General features: G+C 44.6%; 1 protein-coding gene across 5 annotated transcripts in view; it reads right to left on the reverse strand.

Annotated features, from left to right (window-relative positions):
* HOMER2 (homer scaffold protein 2) overlaps positions 1-19,426 on the reverse strand; it is a 55,887-nt gene that overhangs the window by 28,950 nt on the left and 7,511 nt on the right. For 4 of the 5 annotated variants that reach the window (XM_032122645.1, XM_032122644.1, XM_032122646.1 and 1 more), the window contains exon 2: positions 3,476-3,632. The exons of the other annotated variant lie outside the window; for it this stretch is intronic. In XM_032122645.1, coding sequence (XP_031978536.1) covers positions 3,476-3,632 — 157 coding nt within the window. The remainder of the gene's footprint in view (positions 1-3,475; positions 3,633-19,426) is intronic. 5 annotated transcript variants of the gene reach the window in all.

A 19,426-nucleotide genomic window follows, 5' to 3' on the forward strand; every position in this document is an offset into this window, starting at 1 on the left:
GAGCCCTGCGTGTGGTTTTCCCCACACACCGCACACCAATTGGACACTTACAAATTCATGTTCTCCCTGCATCATCACCGTGTTTTGTCTGTTTTCAACAGGGCTGACTTCTGTCCACAACACTGGGCACTCTCACACGGTGAAGTCTCCTGGCTGCCTCATTAACTCTGAATCAGTGTGTGCCCTTGCATTTTACTGTATCATTTCCTCCGGCATTCATTATGCTGCAGTTAGCCTCTGGCTAGAAACTTCTTAAAACATGATGAAATTACTTGCTTGACAACATACAAGTCAATTATAATGTAATTAAAAGATACACTAATCTATTCCCTTGTTTGGTCATGGTATCTTGGTTAGGATCACCCAGCACATTCTCATATGGTATCTGTGAAATCTTCTGCTATAAATTGTAAGCTCCTGTCCACAGCACCTGTTTCTCTGTGAAAGACGCAGGAATTTAAAGAGCTGTTGTCTTCAGCTTTGCAAACACGAGGAATTAGAGTGGTACAAGCTGGTTTGAACCTAGGGTCTCTTCTCTGCAGGGCTTCATTTGCCGGGCATTTTAATGGGTTTATCTGTCATTGGGATGGGAGGATTTGGAAGGAATCTGGCACCTGCAGGTGTATGCTCTCTCCTGGCTGACCTGCACATTGGACTCTGGGTTTTCAGCATCAGATTCCTGCATACCCCTCTGCAAGGGAAGAGTTAAGCTCCTGCTTCCTATCTCTACCCTGCTCTCTATCTATTCCCTTTTTCTCACCACCTCCATGTGTAGCATCCTGACTCTCCTACCCTTCCCCAAGGGGTAAGGCAAAGGCAGTGTTGCACTGAACTGGGCAGCAGAGCCAAGCAGCTCCCCTGCCAGCCAGCCTCACAAACGAGTTACCAATATTTACACCTTCAAACACATGAGCTCAGCAGTTCCCTTAATCCTCACCTTAAACCCATTGCTAAATCCTGCTGCTCCCCTCTGCCCTGCACTCTGGGTGTGTGGGGACAGGCTACACCTGCTGGGAGAAGAGAGGATGGGACTGAAGGACTGATAGGACTGCGGAGGGTCCAGACCTTTGAGGACAGCAGCAGCTGCCTGAGGAGGCCACTCCTGCGAGGATCACAGCCCATCAGGTCAGTGCTGCATCAGGAGGAAAGGACTCCTCAGGCTGACACTGCCCAGCCTGCCCCATGCTCTGCCACAGCTCCTCCACACACTGGCAACTCAACACTGCCCAGGGTGACATGTTAATGCTACAAGTAAAATCAAGCTCATGCAACCAGGTGATGAGCAATTTATAAGTGAAGTACCCCGTATTCGTGATCACTTCAAAATATTTTTATTGTTAGTATGTCAACATAAGGTAAAAAACCCCTCAAAATTAATCCAACATCTGCATACAAGTTGGACTTAACTGAAATTTCTCTGCAAGCCAATGTGAATCATATATATTTGTCTAAAATAAACTGTTAGAACAGCCCCCTTTGCAGAGCAGACAAGGATGGAGAGTTGTAAGAGATACATATCCTTCATCACTGCCTTCCTTCTAGGGCCAAGTCCCTTCATTTACTTGAGCTTCAGCTTTTTTGTCCTTAAAACTGACATGCTGTCACATTAATCCATCTGGTATTTGCCAACACACGGAAGACTTTATTCTAATGAGATGTACAGAAAGCAGGACACCATCATCTGAAGCTGCCTATATTCTTCCCTACAGTTCTACCCAGTTTCATTTTTGCCTGGAAAAGTAGGTCAAAACACTAAAAAATACTTGTTTGAAGGGAAAAATTCAACTTTTAACTTATTCTGGCATAAACACAGGGGGTTTTTTCCAAATTAGTGCTCTTAAAATGGACAGGCAGGGTCTCTGGACTCTCCAGAGGTGAGCATGAAGGTAGCATCTATTCTTGACCTGTTCCTTAATCAGCAAAGATTCAATACAAGAGGAATAATTTATGTGGCCAGCAATTGATTCGTGCTTGGGAAGCCCCAGGGGAGAATTCTAATCCTGGCAAGCTCACCTTCCTGTGGGACATGTTAAAATGGGGGGTGGGGGGGAATGTTCCTTCCAAGTGTCTTTCGAGCAGGTGACAAAGCAAAGCTTGGGTGCCCAGCTTGTCCTGGGCAGGACCTCTGGCTGTGGCCATATGCTGCCCCTGCAGCTTCCCAGTAATTAGTTTGTTTTCATTAATTGGTCTTAATGCATGCATGCACACCCACAAATCAAGCGACCCGCTGCTGTGAGTGCAGCAGTTTTGGCTTGGAAATCGCACTCGCCCGTGTTTGTGAAGCCAAGAGCCCACCAGCAGCAGCCTCAGCACAAGCATCCATGGGGTGTGAGCAAACCTGGGGGGCTCAGCTTCCCCCAGCAGGTCACAGGGGCTGTGTGTGCCAGCTGCAAACCGCTGCATTCCTGGGAATGAGGCACCAGCACAAACAGCATCGTGACGGGGAGATATTAATGCTGCACTGGTGTCAATGCAACATTACCATCAATTAAAGCAGGCAGTGCGGCTGATTTATAAGCCAATATATAACCAAATATAGCACAGGAGATGTTTGGAAAAACAAGTACGTGAAATAGGCGTGACAAATAGAAAAGGTTTATTAAAGGATGATTTCTGTGATCTCTATCTCCCAGAACAGCGATATTTTAACATCCTTATCCAAACAGGAACACAGATAAACAGGCTGTAACTCATCTTGTTACCCTGTGGCTTGTGCTCTGACAGAAAACGACCGAGGATTTTCGTACATGAGCAAAATGTTTTCGTTCTATACCTCTGACTGGGGTCTGCTGGGGAAAGTGGTCACCCATCAAGTGACTTTGGAGGGAGTGATCAGTGGGATAAATGTAGTTTGTAATAAAAACAGTTGTCTAAGCAACCTATTCAGTCCAACTGATTTGGATTCTTACAGCAAATACCTCAGCACACTCTCTGGTAATGCAAACAAATTAAGAAAAAGGTTGGGGAAGAGCCTTCATGCTTAACTTGTCACCTAAGGCTGATGAACTCCAGTGCAGAAGCTGAAGAAAATTAAGTACTAAACTGTAAATAGTTCAGCCAGGCAAAAGTGAATATGCAGCTGGCATTTACATTAAAAGCTGTAGTCTGCATGTATCTGTCTGCTTCCTCCTTTTAGGAAAAACATTTTTATCACCAAAAAGGCCTCAGCCTTATCTACCCTAACATAGGTGGCTGTTTCAGATACTGTGCTACTGACTCAATGTGGACACTTTAAAGTTCTTGGCTCACTGATTATGAAGTCGAATTCATCAGAGAGAAAATCAACTAAGCTGGGCAAAAAATCACTTTTAGGGTGCCCTTTGTTTTTCCAATTATCACTACAAGTCTCCATAATGTATTACATAAAAAATGGAGTATTTATAACTTATTTAATGCAGCCCCTCTGTGTTCAGCCAGGGCTGACAGTCCCGCACCTCTCCGCACAGAAACACGCCGGGTACCTGCAGCCTCCTACCTTGGCTCCATCCACACTGATAATCCGATAGCTGTTTCTCGTGCTGTCATAGAAGTAGGAAACAGTTACAGCCTGCTTGCTTGCAGGAACCCAGTTCTTCTTCGTGCTGGGGTCAATTTGGAAGACATGGGCTCTGGTGGTGAAGATGGGCTGTTCTCTGGAATAGGGAGGGACAGGAGAAATGGATGCATGAGTCTGCGGAAGGTGAAACGTCCCGGCAGCCCAGCCTTGACCAGGCACGTTGAAAGCACAAGGCAGAGAGCACCTGGCAATCCCCCAAATGAAAAGACAGAGCAGTGATACTGCTGAGCCACGCTCCAGCCTTGAGTACCCTTCCTTGGCATCACTAAGTGACATTCAGCACCCTGAAGTTACCGCCATAGCCCAAAACACAATTGGCTTTTTTCTCCCCATGTTGTACTACCTCAGTACCCATCTTTTCCTCAAAATATTTACTTCCAGGAAAGGACATTCACATGCATTCTTTCTTTCTTTCCCCATCCACGTATTTTGCCAAAAGCAACAAGCCCCCCCCCAGCTGGATTTCCTCCTCCCGACATTCCTGTGAACTGCTACCTACAGCCAGGGCTCCTCTGTGGGTGCACCAAGGACTCTGCTGACATACAGGCATGGTATAATTACTGAAATATTAATCTCTCTCCTCAGAATCCCACTGTTCTGTGGATGTGCATGAAAATTTCATTAGATGCAAACCAGTCAATCATCCTGGGAAGTGAGGGGGAAAAGAAACACAACCAAACCCCAGTGTTGATACAGATATTGCCTTTCTGTTCGGCTCTCAGTGGGTAACGGAGCACCCCTGACATCCCATTACTAAACACCAGCTCTCCTTGGATGCTTTTTCTGCTCAAGAACACTGTGCACACAATGGAGGGGTTTTGTTTTACCTTCAACATGTGACCATGCAAACGACACAGAAAAGCAGAGAAGTGCAGGATTAAAAGAACCAAATGTGATGCATACAAAGTCATCTAGGTTAAAGATGAGAATTAAGGCTTCCTTAAATGCCATAAAACTAAATTCACCACCAACTATACCTTTAACCCAAGTTTTGCAGTAGAAGCAAACTACAAATCAAGCTCTGCTGAGTTTTTATATGCATTTTTATGCTTTGGTTCTTAAAAGCTAGAGCATATAATGTTTTATATTTAGTGTACTGCTCAGTATATTCTTGTCCTGTACAAAATATTACATCATGAATAGGTAACTGACAGAATTATGACAGGATTCAAAACCAATGGTAGCACAATAGAGTTACCACCCAGAAATTTAAATTAAAATCGAGGGGAGTAAATTTGCAAATATCAAACAGATTAAGTGATTTAAGAGTACAATGAGCTCAGAAGAGATGGAGTGAACTTGCAAAGCCCAGCAAGGCCTCAGGAGGGGGAAAATGAAACAGTGGTTTTCTCCTTGCAAGACTTATGCAGAGTTCTGCATTTTCCCAGGGACTGCCATGCAGGTTTCTGGACAGACAGCTGTGCTGAACCATGTAAAATACTTATCCAAAATACACTGAAATGACAATGGAACTGTCATATTACAGCTGTCAAAGAGTAGCATTTGCTTCAGGTCTTATCAGTAACTTGCTGAACCCAGCTCACATTTCACATGCCAATATCAATGCCATCCTCAGCTGGGTGGAAAGAAGGGCCAGGTTTCCTTAACATTTTAAAACACTTCCATTATCCATTACACAGGATTAGCAGTGTAACACCTACAAAGGTCATGGAGTTTGTCTGCAATAACAAATTCAGGGAGGGGAAGCTTCCCCCAAGATGTTTACTCTTTTAAGAAATGCACATTCCCTGAGTGAAAAATAATTTTGAAATTTATTTTGTTTTTTACATAGTTCTATATTTTCAGTTGACTCTACTAAAAATATGGTAATATGACCTAAATATTGCAGTCTAAATTTTAGAAGGTTTCCTCCATGCAAACCTATTCCACAACAACTTTAACTCTGTTACATTATCTTACCTACACCAGAAAACACTGTTAAAACCATGCCTAGGCACTCTGCAGCAGGGGCAGTAAGCATATAAAGTAAATCTGGAGATAATAAAAGTAGAATGAAGGAAAAGACCCCACAACTATCTGTCTCTATTTGTTCAGGAATCTTGAAGCTGCTACTGTTGAAACAGGAGCTGTATACATAGATCCCAGAGGATAAATCAATGGATAGTGAAGCTCAGAGCTGGAAATATCCATCTATCCATTCATTCTTTTATTAAGAAGGCAAAACCTCTGTTTCTAATCCCATGATTATCAACAACAAAAAAGCCCACCTGCATTTGTCTTCCTGTCTCACAGTGACAGCGTGCTCATTGATAAAGAAAATGCAACGTGTAAACGTAAACATTTTAAGTCATTTGAGGTAGCTGATCTGTTGACCTTTAGCTGGGACTCAGATTGGGAAGGGCCAGTTGGAAGCTCCACATGGTCTGGCCTTTCTGCCATAGGTGGCAAAGCCCCTGGACTGATTTGTGACTCCCTGAAGAAGAGGAAGCGTCCCCAGAACACAACTGCCTGGATTTCCCGGTGTTGCCGTGTAATAATTAAGAAAAGAAGATGCATTTCTGCGGCCGTGTCTGCCCTGCTGCAGTTCTGTGCTCAGCTCTGGCCCCAAGGAGCCCAAAGGCATGGGGCAGAGCCCACGATTCAGCACGGGGAGCTGGTGCCACCACTTTCCCACACACCACGGCAGGACGGCAAAGCCAACAGCACCGACAAATTCCAGCGGCACAGCTCTAACACGGCGGAAACGTGCATCCCAAACCCCTCTGACCACTGAAGCACACACAGGCAACTATGAAACCGTGGCACTCAATTTTCAAGTGAAATTAGGTACTTTTAAAACTCTTTACCACGGCCCTACAGAGCTCCTCCCAGCTGAGAATGATTATTCTGTCTTACTCACTCGTAACTTCCGACGTTCAAGAAAGCACTTTACTGCTAGAGGAATGACTTCGTTTCCCAGGGTTCCTTTCCATTTTATCAGAGATTTATCAGCTTTTATGATAAAACAACAGCAATGCTAACTTGAAACTCCTGCAGCACACGCTGCATGGTTTGAGCCCTGTGAGCTGGTCCTTCCGTGAGGCTGCTGGTTTGCCCCGGGAAGCAGGAGCAGCAGCACTGCCAGCCGGGCCTGGACCCGCACATGAAGGCAAAGAGAATTTATGAATGTTTAAAATCTCATGAATTTTAAACAAATCTGTTAATTATTGATTAAATACTCTTAAAAAACGCCAACTGTTTAAAAGTCAATTTGACAGTAACATTGACTGCTCAGAGTAAAGCTGCTTGAAAAGTAGAACATGAAAAGTAGAAAATCACACCTAATAATTCTTGTTTCAGTAATATAATTTAAGACAGAAACTGCTTTTTTTTTCATTAAATATGGGAAGCATGTTTTATAAATATAATTACAATTTTCAAGTCATGGTTTTACACATTTTAGTCGACCTTTAATTTCTGTCCTTGCTTCATACGAGCCAAATCTCAAGTAAAAAAACAACCACTCTCCCTTAATGCAATTAACCTTTTCTGAAGAATTTAAAAAGCAAACCACAAGATTCTGAAGCTAACTAAGTGCTCCACAGCTGTGTGAGACACAGTATCACTTTCTGGTTAATACACAACCATGCCAAATTTTACAAGTGTGTGACTAGCTGCAAGCCATGTGTTTGTATTACTCTTCCTAATCAACGGGAATGAGCTCTCACTTAGGAAAAGTTCAAATTATTTAATTCAAATTTCCTTGTTTATCACTTGAATCATGAGCACAACCAGTGATTTAAATCACTTCAGCTGTAAAGAGTCCTTGCTGACTGGCAGCCAGCATCCTACGGGCTGTGGGATGTTGGTGGCCGACGGAGCTGGGACACAGCGAGCTCCAGCTGGGCGGCATCCGGGAGATCCATCCGTGGATCCGTGTGCAGGGCCACGTGGAGCCAGCTCCAGCTCTGGATAAGGCACTGATGAGTGAACACTTCTGTACTGGGAGCAATACTTTTTGGTAATAAACACAACACGGTGCCTCACATGGGTACCTGTGGGATCAGCACCCAAACGCGTTTAAAGGCACGAAGCGCCCACTGCACATCAGGTGGATGCACTGACCATGAAGCAACTGGGACAAAATAATTTTTGTAGGATCTGGAACATCAAGTATGTTTGTGACAAGAGCTCCAGTACTCCACCAGAGGCAAAACCACTAATTACACATTTTTAAAAACTTTCTCTAGCAGATCACTTAAAATTTCTGGGATAAGGATTCCTAGTTTACAGCACAGGATTATCTGTGCTCTTCCCACACTAACTGTAAACAACTTTGCATTAACTGTCTAATTTATCAATTGAAATGAAAATATTTTTTAAAAGCACACGTCCTCATGTATCTGCCATTTGGTGGAGGATGCACATGCCTGCAGACATCAGAGCAGAGATTTTGGCACATGGTGCTTCCTGCTACAGACCCGCATCGTGCACACGCTGAGTTTATACTACCTGACAGGGCCAGCAGATCTGCAGTGATGTGCTGTAACAAGTACTAGATAATAAGGATATCTCAAGAAAGAAGAGTAGATGCAAAGCAAAACCCTACTTTGTGACATATCCCCCATCACTGGTCATAATACAAAAAACTGTATTTGCTAAACACAACATGATAAAATTGGTGACAATAGCTGTTTGGATTGAACATTGCTACTACTGCCTGACAGTGCAATCAAACAAATTAATCCTCTACGTACATATACTGTAGTTTGGAGTGCCATTTGTATTTATTTATGACCATTCAAAAACAAGCAATGTTGCTAAAAAGAAGAGTGCTGTTCCCACACCACCCCTGCCTGGGCATGGCTCTCCCACCAGGCCACCCAACAGCTGCCCTCAACTCCTGTGCAGAAAAGGGATGGTGACAACACCAGCTCCCAAAGCCACCCAGCATTACTGCTGCCTCAAAAGTGCACACAGCTCCAAAGGCTGTGAGCACGTTAGCGAGGCAAACTCCTGCCTTTGGTCCCAAACAGCACCAAATACCTACACCCTCCCCCTCGAAAGCAGCAAGCTCTGCAGTCAGTCTCCAAGATGCCAGAAGTCACCCATGTGCCCCTCTGGCTGCAGCAGTGCCAGCACCGGGGTCCCCAGGCCTCGGGGTGTGCAGCTGCCCTGCCAGGCTGATGCTGACCTGTCTTTCTAGATTCTACTGCTGCATGATGGCCCCTGAGCCCATGGATGGAGATTCTTCTCCTATTTGAAATGCTCATCTCGATGAAAAGTCCAGGCAAGTTATGACACCTGAAAGTTACCTGTGAAAATTGTTTTATCCGCTTTTATCCGCATTTGTGTGTACGTGCACATCTCAAACTTTAACCACCAACCGACCCCTCTCTCCAAAATGCCAAAATTGAAGTAAAGACAGGCCTTTGAGGAAGACAAAACTGCTGTGGGGAGAAGCTGCAGTTCATGGTGTCATGCACAGCAATGAGCACAGCAGCTGCAGTTTATACACAATATTAATCCTTGCTCCAGGCAAAAACTAAGAGTTCATTACCCTCCAACCTGTTACCTCTATGCATTCAACACTTGTGCCATCTTGGATCAAATCTTTTCAGAAAAAAAAGAGAACCACACAAATTAGCTTCTTAGCGCTGACCGAGGATGAAGTCAGAGGACTTCTGACCTCACTGCACACACTCCAGTCAGAACAAGTATATCCCCTGCTCCACAAACACAGCAAATTCAGCCGTCTCAGCCCAGTGCCTGAGATGCTGTCACCTCAACATCCATCACTGCCCAGCTCATGGCTGGGGTCAGGGACCAGGACAGCAGCCTGGGCCCACTCAACACGGGCAATATGCAGAGCTAGGGAGAGGCAGACACTAAATCTGTGCATTTTTTGGATGTGGTAGCAGCAAACTGGCATTACGAGAGCAGGCAGTTCATTCCCGTCCCAAATTGCCATATGCTAATTAATCCAGGTCACTCAGATCTCGGCAGCTGCCACAGGCAGGTTCTGGTGCTGGCTCCCAGTGTTACACAACCAGCAGGAACAAAGGAGAGCCTGCTTCAACTTGCAAGGGTGCAAAACTCAGCATGAGGAGAACAGGTGGGTAATGGCTCCATTTTACACCTGAGGAAACAGCCAAGGAGAGCGAGATGGCATCCCAGGATAACAGAGCCACTAGCAAGCCTGGAAACAAAATTAATCACCTCATTTCCTCTCTGCAGCTTTGCTATCACTATCGTGGCAGGGCAGTTTTATACCACACCTACCCAGGGAAGTTTTTGACTATGTGAATTCAAAAGGCTAAATCAACAGCTGAATATTCACCACTCAACAAAACAGACGATTGTAAGAATGAAGAGACTGCACAGAGCAGAGAGAGGCTCTCAGTGCATTTGACAGCTGCTCCTCCACACTGTGGAGAAAGGTGGGATGGGGTGCCTGCAAACCACCCGCCTGCAGCTCCCATTGGTCCTGCAGAGCCAGCAGCCCCTCCTCCTCACAGTTTTTCCACAGCAAAAATCACTTGTAAGGATGGAGACACAGCCCCGAGCAATACAGGGCTGAGAGAGAGGGAAGCTTTACTGCCAGTTGTGAACAGGGATGGGAGAACTGCCCCAGAGTGATGGGCTGGGCTAGGCAGGGGGCAACTGCACCCAGGTTTTGCTGCTCTTTATTCTCTCTGTAAAAAAAAAAAAAAAAAAAAAAAGCATGCAGGCACCCCTGAAAGTGCCAGTGTTGGTACTCAGCAGTCAAGCCTTGTGCTCCCAGGCAGCACTCCTTTCCAAAAGGGTGGAAGGCACAGGGAATGACTGCTGGAAAACCCAGGCTGCTAGGACAAAAATTACTTTGCCCTTAAAAGAGAGAGAATGAGAAACAAACAGCTATTTTAAAAACAAAATTTACTCAAAGTCCTTCTTTTCAGTCTTGAAATTCCTGTTTTACAGGCAGACCAATCTCCTCACAATGAGGCTGAAGTGCTGAATCTGGCAGCAGTGTTAATCAAGAGCAAGGTCATGCAACTCGTTCAAATATCCAGTCATGATTCTCTGGTGCCCACTTGATATTAGATTTGATACCAACTCACCTGCAGGAATATATGAAATTTGTGCAAAAAATCCATCTTCTTAGCAGCCTTCATTTACAGGCATTATTATTTCAACAGAATATAATTAGCAAAAGTGCTTCTTGCATTCATAGGAAACATAATAGTTCCAGTTACTTAGACAGAAAAAAATTCAGAATAAAACTAGCTAGCTAAAGAATTGCCTGTTAAAAGCACAGACATCAGTTAAACTCATTTTTTATTTGTAGCTGAGTAAATCCAAAAGAATAAATCTTGAGGATGAAAGCTCTCAGTATGAAAATCATTTTAACATCTGTGAGGTCTCACACCACCTCTGAGCCTTTATGAAGCCAATATCCAAATTAAAAGGCTTAACCTGGGCACTGAGAAAGCTCACACTTTATTTTGGGGCCATCTCCAGAGGTCTATTAACCTTTCAAGACACTGTGAATAAACACTCATACACAAGTGACAGGAGATGAGAGGACCCTGAACTAATCCTCCATAGGTAAGGTTACTTACTAGAAAAAAACAAGTTGAGGCACATGTGTATGAAACTGGTTGTGTAACTGATCATTTCAGCGATTTTTTCTGAGAACACACTGAAAAGGGATCCATAAATCTGCACCTCAGTAATGTTACCACAGCCTCCCATTTGCAAAGGAGTGAATTCAAACTCCACAAACTGGAAAAAACACTTGTACTCTGTTTACACCCAGCACCTCTCCTACCCTCATGACAAACGAAGCTGGATCAGCACATGAACAGCCCCCCAAAGTCATTCTATTGCTCTGGATTGGTTAAAAATCATATCCTCTTTGTTCACCCCAGCTCCAGTGGAGTTAATGCTTTCAGCACAGCCTCCTCTGTGGCACAATGTTTGCATTGTAATATTTCAGGGAGAGATGCCATTGTACATTGAAAGTGTAAACCCTGGAATGGAGAGAGCAGGTCTGCAGGAGCAGGAGCACTTTCCCTCCCAGTGCCTTTCCTGCAGTCTCCATCCTGGCACAGAGCAAGGGCACAAGGGGATGTCCCAGACCCCCAGCTCTGGATCATGGACATGCCAGCGTGGACCAAAGTCTACCCCATGCAGCTGGCCTTGGGAAGGAATTTATTTTGCATTTATAAACAAGGAGAAAATTCCTTTAATGCAGTAGTGGAGTCTTTGTTACTACTTTAAATCCTTTGTACTTCTGCTTGGCAGAAGGCTTGGGGTACTTTGAGGTTGTATGGGCTATTTGGAGTCTGTTTACAAAATGAAGAGACTAAATGTCAGAGGATATATGACCAAAACACATGGTACCTACAAACAGAAGACTGGAGTGAAAGACCATGTGTATGCATGTAAAACCCACTGACACCACCAGGGCAGCATCTTTATGACTTTTTCTCCTCCCATGCTATAGGAATTTGCATGGTTGATGAGGATACCTTCACACAAAGCAATCTGAAAAGTTGATTTCAATCAGTGGCGTAATCAAAGCTTCACTATTGCAAAATAATATGATTAAACACTCCATTATTTCAAATGCCACAGCACTAAGCAGATCCTTGGAGAGGAGCACTTCTGTGCACTAATCCATGCATGTAATTATCGATATGCTTTCCCATGCCCTATTCAAATGCTCTCCCCTGAGGCTTTTCTTCCACTTACACCGGGGGAGGGGAAAAAAAAAAAAAAAAAAAAAGCCAATCAGTTCAGTTTAAAGAACAAGTTGTATAACTCTTTTTGATCTACTGCCCCAAGGATCAAATAAGGAATTCTACCAGCTGTAAGGTCAGAAGGAAACGATAGGGCTTCGCTGGCCACCACCAGGGGCAGGACACGGCTGTGCCCTGTGCTGGGACACGCTGCCACCCGGGCTGCTGCCAGAGCACCTGGGATAACAACACCCTCGGGTCTGCAAGAAAAAGGGCACCAACAGATGGTTTAATACAAGGCCCCGTGTCTGTAATGAAATCTAAGGATGTAAAAATTAATTAAAGGATAAGCAATTTGCTCTGGAAGAGATTAGAAAGATGCAAAGCAATGCCCACACTGGGTTTTCAGCGCACGTATTGACTTGCCCGTGCTGAGAGCAGCACCAGGCTGGCAACAGCACTGCCATGTTTAAATTGATTTGATCCTACCAGCCTCCTTCCAGAGCAAATCATACAGAAGACAAAAAGCAACAAATGTAGTTAAGAGCACCAAAGGCAGTGTATTAAAAACAGGAAAGAGAGGTTCCAGTGCAAGCACAGCCCCAGTGCTCCCAGCCAGGGACCCCAGAGCTGCAAGGGCAAGGTGCTGGGCACACTGAGGCATGGCTAAAGCCAGCCTCAGCCCCCACTCAATGCAGTCTATATTTGACAATCTGAAAAGAAGCAGATTCCCATCTTCTGGTGATTTTAACAGGCTAATAGAATCAACAGGCAGAATGCCTTGGTTGCTGCTTGCACGCAGGCAGAAGCTCTCTCAGGAACTGGGGGACACAGCTCCTAGCACCCGTGGAGCTGCTGGTAGCCAATAAGATAACAGAATGACACATTTCTTCTGCTTCAAGTTAAAAATACAAAGGAAATTTCAACATTTAGAAGCCAACATTATTCACTTTGATCTTTTAAAAATATAACACCATCTGTAGCCGTCAGATTTACAGTACAGATCTCAGATATGTACATTATTTGTTGGTATAAAAAGCTGTCAGCAGTCCCAGCACAAAAGTGAGGCTCCTCTGGCAATGTCCTGAGTTTCAGAGAGAACTACTAACCTGAAAAACTTAACCAACAGGTTATTTGTGAGCAATACAGTACCTACGAAACAAAAAACCACCACCTCCCTTGCCACAAAACCCCACAAAACAAAACCCCTGCAACCTGCTAACACTGCAAAGTGTACACATTTGCAGGTCATGTTGGGAGAAACTTACCACAGAAATTCCTGGACCTCAACAGCCACCTGTTTCTGATCCCTGCAGACCTGTTCCATTGGCACCTCTCATTTCTGCATGTCCATGCCTCCAACATTGTAGGTTACACACAGGTTATACAAAGTGTGGTGTATGGAAGGATTTCATTTCAAGTATCACCATTTTTCAAGCTATACAGGTTCCATAACTACAGCTATAAAGCAAATATGCCCAAAAAATTACATTTCTCTGTCAGCAGAGTCTCAAAAATTAGTGTGGGCTGGCTGAAAATTTGTAGAATAAACAAAACAGCACACATGCCTTTTATAAACTTATTATGCAAGATGAGTTTGGGTAATATGCAAAACCAAATAAAACATTCAAATTATTTTCTGGATATGCATTAGCTATTCCAAATCTAACCCCAGTTTTAAGGAGGTGACAGTCCCAAAGGGTCATGCTAGGACACAGGCCAGGGGAGAGACTGGCAGGAGCAGCCAAAAGTTAGAACCCTTATAATGTCAGATCATTAACAGCTTTAAAACCAAAAGGCCTTGACCTTTTAAAAAAAATATATTCACTCTGCTGAAAAAACTCTCTTCTTGCTTTTCTGAAGTCAAACAAGAAACCTTGGAAATAAATTCTTACCTGTATGATGCTAACGATGACTTTTCTCATGTTTGTAGTATTTAGCTTTTTGTGCCTTGGGAATTAATACAACAGGAGAGGACAAAATATTTTTTTTGTCTGTGATATACTCTGTCCTGCTGGTATTTCTTGATTGAAAGACTGCACATAAATCTGGCTTTGCCTTATGAAATTAAGGTCTACTAGACATTAAAAAATCCAATTAAGTGCTACAAAAATTAAGGCATACCATTTCCTCAGTCTCATTTAGACTAATACAGACTTCTTTCCTTTCTGTCAAGGGTGAAGGACACAGCTGAATGATGGGATTTTTTCCATCTCATTTATATATTGATGTAATAAGGGCAGACAGGTAGGCCTATGCAAGTGCTGATACTGTCAGCAGCCCAAGTTGCCAGGACTGTGAATATTGTCACTTATAGATTGATAAATGGACTACATGGACTAATTGTATTGCAGCGTCTCTGGACAGATGGCAAATCTTACAGCCATATGGTGATTATTTCCACTGAGCTGAAAGTATATTAACACTTACCAAATGTTTAAAATGATGAGATGATCTAAAGTGATTTTTCCAGGAACGGAGATAAAAACAATGGGCTCGGCTGGGCCGGCACTCGGGGGCTGGGCTCTCTCCCAGGATTCCCGTTCCGTGCAGGCTCCAGGGCCCGCGGCTATCGCGGCTATCGATGGACCCGGCTGCGTGCTGGGCCCTCAGCTGGAGCTCAGGGCTTTGTGAGCACAGGGCACACTGTGCCTCATTTCAGCTGTTCTGCACGGCCCCTGTTTAGTGCCACTCTCTGCCAGCTGCCCGAGGAGTTGGTGGCACTGAGACATACGCTTCCTTTTCCTGGTATTTCTCGTTGCTTCTCTTCTCTCTGGTGGAAATGATGCTGAAGTTATTGTCCTACTTTTAAAGGCAGCCACATACCTAACTCTGCCCCCCCGCAAATCCAGCAGAGGACTGCCCAAATCCTGAACACAGGACCTCTGGAGTAGGACTGACTCAGCAATGTGCACCTGCAGCCCAAAAAGCCAATCATACTCCAGGCTGCATCCCAAGAACAGGTCAAGGGAGGTGATTCTCCCCCTCTAACCTGCTCTTGTGAAACCCACCTGGAATACTGCATCCAGGTCTGGGTCCCCCAACGTAAGAAGGACATGAAGCTGTTTGAGTGAGTCCAGAGGAGGACACGGAGATGATTAGAGGGATGGAGCACCTCTCCTCTGGAGACAGGCTGGGACAGTTGGGGTTTTCAGCCTCCCAGTACCTAAAGGGGCTACAGGAAAGCTGAAGAAGGATTTTGTACAAGGACATGTAGTGAAAGAACAAGGGGGGAATGGCTTTAAACTGAAAGGGCAAGTTTAGATAATAGGAAGACATTCTTCCTTGTGAGGCTGGTGAGGCACTGGCACAGGTTGCCCAGAGAGGTTGTGGATGTCCCATCCCTGAAAGTGTTCAAGGCCAGGCTGGACGAGGCTTTGAGCAACCTTGTCTGGTGTCAGGTGTCCCTGCCCGTGACAGAGAGGTTACAGCTAGATGGTCTCCACAGCGCCTTCCAACCCAACCCATTCTATGACTATACATGCACTAAATGCATTTTGCAACCTGCATGTCCACCCCCAAAAGAGGAGCCAACTGGGAGGGGACAGAACTACGCCCCAGCAATCCTGTGAAACAAATGAAACCAGCTGAACAGCGACCAGAGGCTCACCCTGCTCACTGCCAAGCCCACAGCCATGAACCGCGAGGTTCTGCAGCGCTGCTTCGGCACCGGTGGCTCAGCGCCTTCACCAACTGCACCCAAACCACACCGGGCTGCTACACATCCCAGAGGGCACAACACGCCTGTGGCTGCATCCTTTACTCACACTTTGGCTGTGGGGCTTTAAAACTTTTGTGAGATTTATTATGCAGCAGTGAATTCACCCTTCAGAGCAATGGGAGAACACATGCAGGAGACCCGATCCTCTTCTGGTCTAAGTTACTGCTCATTTATACCAAACAAATGAGAGCAAAGTCAGCTCAAATTCTCCACAGATGGTTATGCTAGAATAATAAACCCATATTACACAAATTAAATGATTTTTTGCTTCACTTTTAGAACAGAATTCTGAACAATTATTTGTTTTAAAATAGGATTGAAAATGATGTTTTGCATTCTGTTTTGTTTCGCATGCACTTTCATGATAGGAAAGTCCTTGCTAGTGGAAACAGCCACCTCCCTCGCTGGGGGAGAAAAAAGTTCACATATCAGTTTCCCCTATTTTCCATAAGTAAAATACAGCAAGTCAAGAGCTGGAAACTGCACTCTTCATAGTCCCTGTGATCTAAAATTAATGCCTGGTGTTGGTATGCAGAATGGATCAAGTACTTGCTCAGCCACTGAGGACAAGGCGCCAACTGGTGAGAAATTCTTACTATGCTTTTCACACATTCACACTTTCGCACCCAAAGAATTAAATCTATTTGATTTGTAAGGCCTCTTTTGCAGGTCTCCCTAAATAGAGGGATATTTAGGAAGCTTTACTACCCCTGAAAGGCAGCAGAAAAGCATTTCAGCTGCCCATTTCTCCCTAGACAACGCAGACTAGCCCTGTGTTTTTCCATGTGCCTCCCAGCCAACGCTGACCCGGGCCTGGAGCTGCTGCCACCCTGGGCTCCGGCCAGGCTGTCCCCCCAGGCAGCAGCAGCCGCTCCAACCTCACTACCAGGGAAGGAAAAGTGCCAGAAATGAGATGGAAAAAGAAAAGAAAGAGGGGAAAAGTAACTTAGCTCTAAGGTGCAAAGTTTGGTCCACCTATTTAACTCAGAGAAATCAGCTGTTCTTTTATGGAATAACAGACGGCACCAAACCACCCCAAATCGTTCCCAGCTGCTGCGTGTCTATTTTGTCTTCTGGCCAACAATTCAGAGGTCATCCTGTAAAGCAGCTGATGAGCATAAACTCTTCCCAGCACAACCTCATGTCACTTGTGCTAATTTAACAGTCATTGGGAAGGGTGTTGGAAATCACTGCAATATTACTTTGGTATTTCACAAGAGAAGCTGTACAGAGTTGCACAATATTGCTCTCCCTCCAAAGGACAAGGATGCCAATTCATAAGGCAGGGAGGAAAGACCAAGCAGGGAATGCAAAGTGGATTAGATATTTTGATTCCATTCCAAATTCTAAGCTTAAAATATAAAAAAATCTTTGGCAACTTCTCCCCCATAGAATTTGAAATGCTAATTTCTAACTCAATGGAGAAAAGTTCTTGCAAAGATCTGAACAATACATATGCAGGATTATTACTCTGTGGCTGAAAAATTCAGAACAGACCTTCCCTGTAGAGGGAAAAGCAGGTAACCACAACCACAGGAGATGTGTTTACCCCAGGCTTAGGTCCAGCTGATGAAGGAAGTTGTCCCTACAGCCCTCTGCAAAACCACAGGCTTTGCAGAAAAGTCTGGAGAGGCAAAGCAGGGCAAGAGAGATTGCTGGGAGCATCAGGCTGCACACAACCACCTCCTTGAAAGCTGATGCATCTCCCATTATATGCAATTTTGAAGGTCTCAGAAAAGACATGCTCAGAACCTTCTGTCTGGGGAAAGTCTTGGAGGATCACATCAAACTTTAAAGACATTATTTGTCCTTCAGAGCTCTCAAAAGACAAAGTGGAATTTCACATTGTGCACAAATACCCATTCCCCTGCTCCAAAGCACACAGGAAGGTGAAAGAGGCACAGAGGGGTAAGAAAAGTTCCCCAGGGAAGCACGGGCACATACACACTTCTAGATCTGCCTGGGAGGAGATAAGCAGCCTCCCCATCTACCCCAAATAACTCCTAAACCAACAATTCCCTCACCAGAGCGTGGGATCTGGTCCTTGCTTCACAGCTATTGTGTTTCATTGTAACTGAGATTACAGACTCAAGCTTTTAACTCCGTTCCCTTGAATTTGGGTGGGCGTAGTGAAGTGACAGTGAGATCCCTGCTCTCAGTCAAGCCAGTTTCTGTTCTTCTTGAAAAGTACCATAAACCAAATTAGAGTGTTTTTTATGAATGAGCATTTTTAGAAGACACTTTAAATACAAGTTTATGAGGAGCAACTCTATAAACAACAGGCAACAGAAAATTAGCTATCTCCTGTAATGGACTATGTAAGTGACAAACAGCTGTCAAGCATAGAATAATCATGAAAAGAGAGCTCTCATTCACCTGTGCGCTGTAAAGTTTTAGGCAACTGAATCTCCTTTATTATTTCATAAAAGAATAAATTTGTTCCTATCACAGCTGGAGGAGAGGGGATTATTATGACAATCACTGAATTTAACATGAACATGAACTGAGTGCAAAGATTGCTTTATCTCCTCCTTGCACACCCAAGGGCGACAGCTGTGCCCTTGCTGTACACTGTGCCCATGAGCACTGCCCACCTTCTGTCCTGAAAGAAAACCAGGAGGCAGAAACCTCCTGGCAGGTCAGGGAGGAGTATTTCAGCTTTGAGGGTTTTTTATCAGGGGTTTGGACCACATGAGGGTGTAAGAAGCAGGGACTTTACCTGGAGGGGCAGTGCTTAGGTACATCCTATGTACAGACCACACAAGATACAGGCTCATCACAAGTAATATTAAGAGAGAAAAAAAGTGAAAAAAGGGAAGTGCATATATGCTATACAAGGGTTTAAGAGAGAGGGTGAACCTCCTCCTTTGTATAAAGGTGGAATGAGATTGAACCGACCACCTTGTGGCTTTTAAGTTGTGAAACCCCACTTCCACATCAGGACATGCTACATGGTGGAAGCATGCTTATGGAGGGACACCAGAGCAATCCAAACTGACAGCTCTGGGAAAAAGTTAAGCTAATAGGGACTGACGACGTCACCTTCAGGATTGGCATCACATCATCCTGCATGCCAGAAGCTGCTCTATCCCAAAAGGGTAGGATCCTCCATGGGCAATTGTCATCAAGTCTCTGCAAGCCAGATCTGCCACTTGGAGGCATGGAACAAGTTTTAAATCTGTAATTCATACAAATTTATCTATGTGATTTGTAGGACTTGGGGTGGTTGGGGGACACAGGGACAACTATGCTGTTGCCATCTCTGCACCAGTGTCTGAACTACCCACCAGAACAGAGCTCCTGCCTCGTCTTTAGACACCACCATCTCTGAAACAAATGATAAAAATGTGTCAGACTCTCCCCGCATTTCCCACGCATCCTCCAAGCAGCTCGATGCCCCAGCACAGCCCTGAGTGCTGGCTGGGGACATTCTGCACATCTCATCTCAGACAATGCTCTTCCAAATGCTCTTATTGAACATTTTCA

Source organism: Corvus moneduloides, chromosome 13 (genome assembly GCF_009650955.1).
Source record: "Corvus moneduloides isolate bCorMon1 chromosome 13, bCorMon1.pri, whole genome shotgun sequence".
Classification (NCBI taxonomy): Eukaryota; Metazoa; Chordata; class Aves; order Passeriformes; family Corvidae; genus Corvus; species Corvus moneduloides.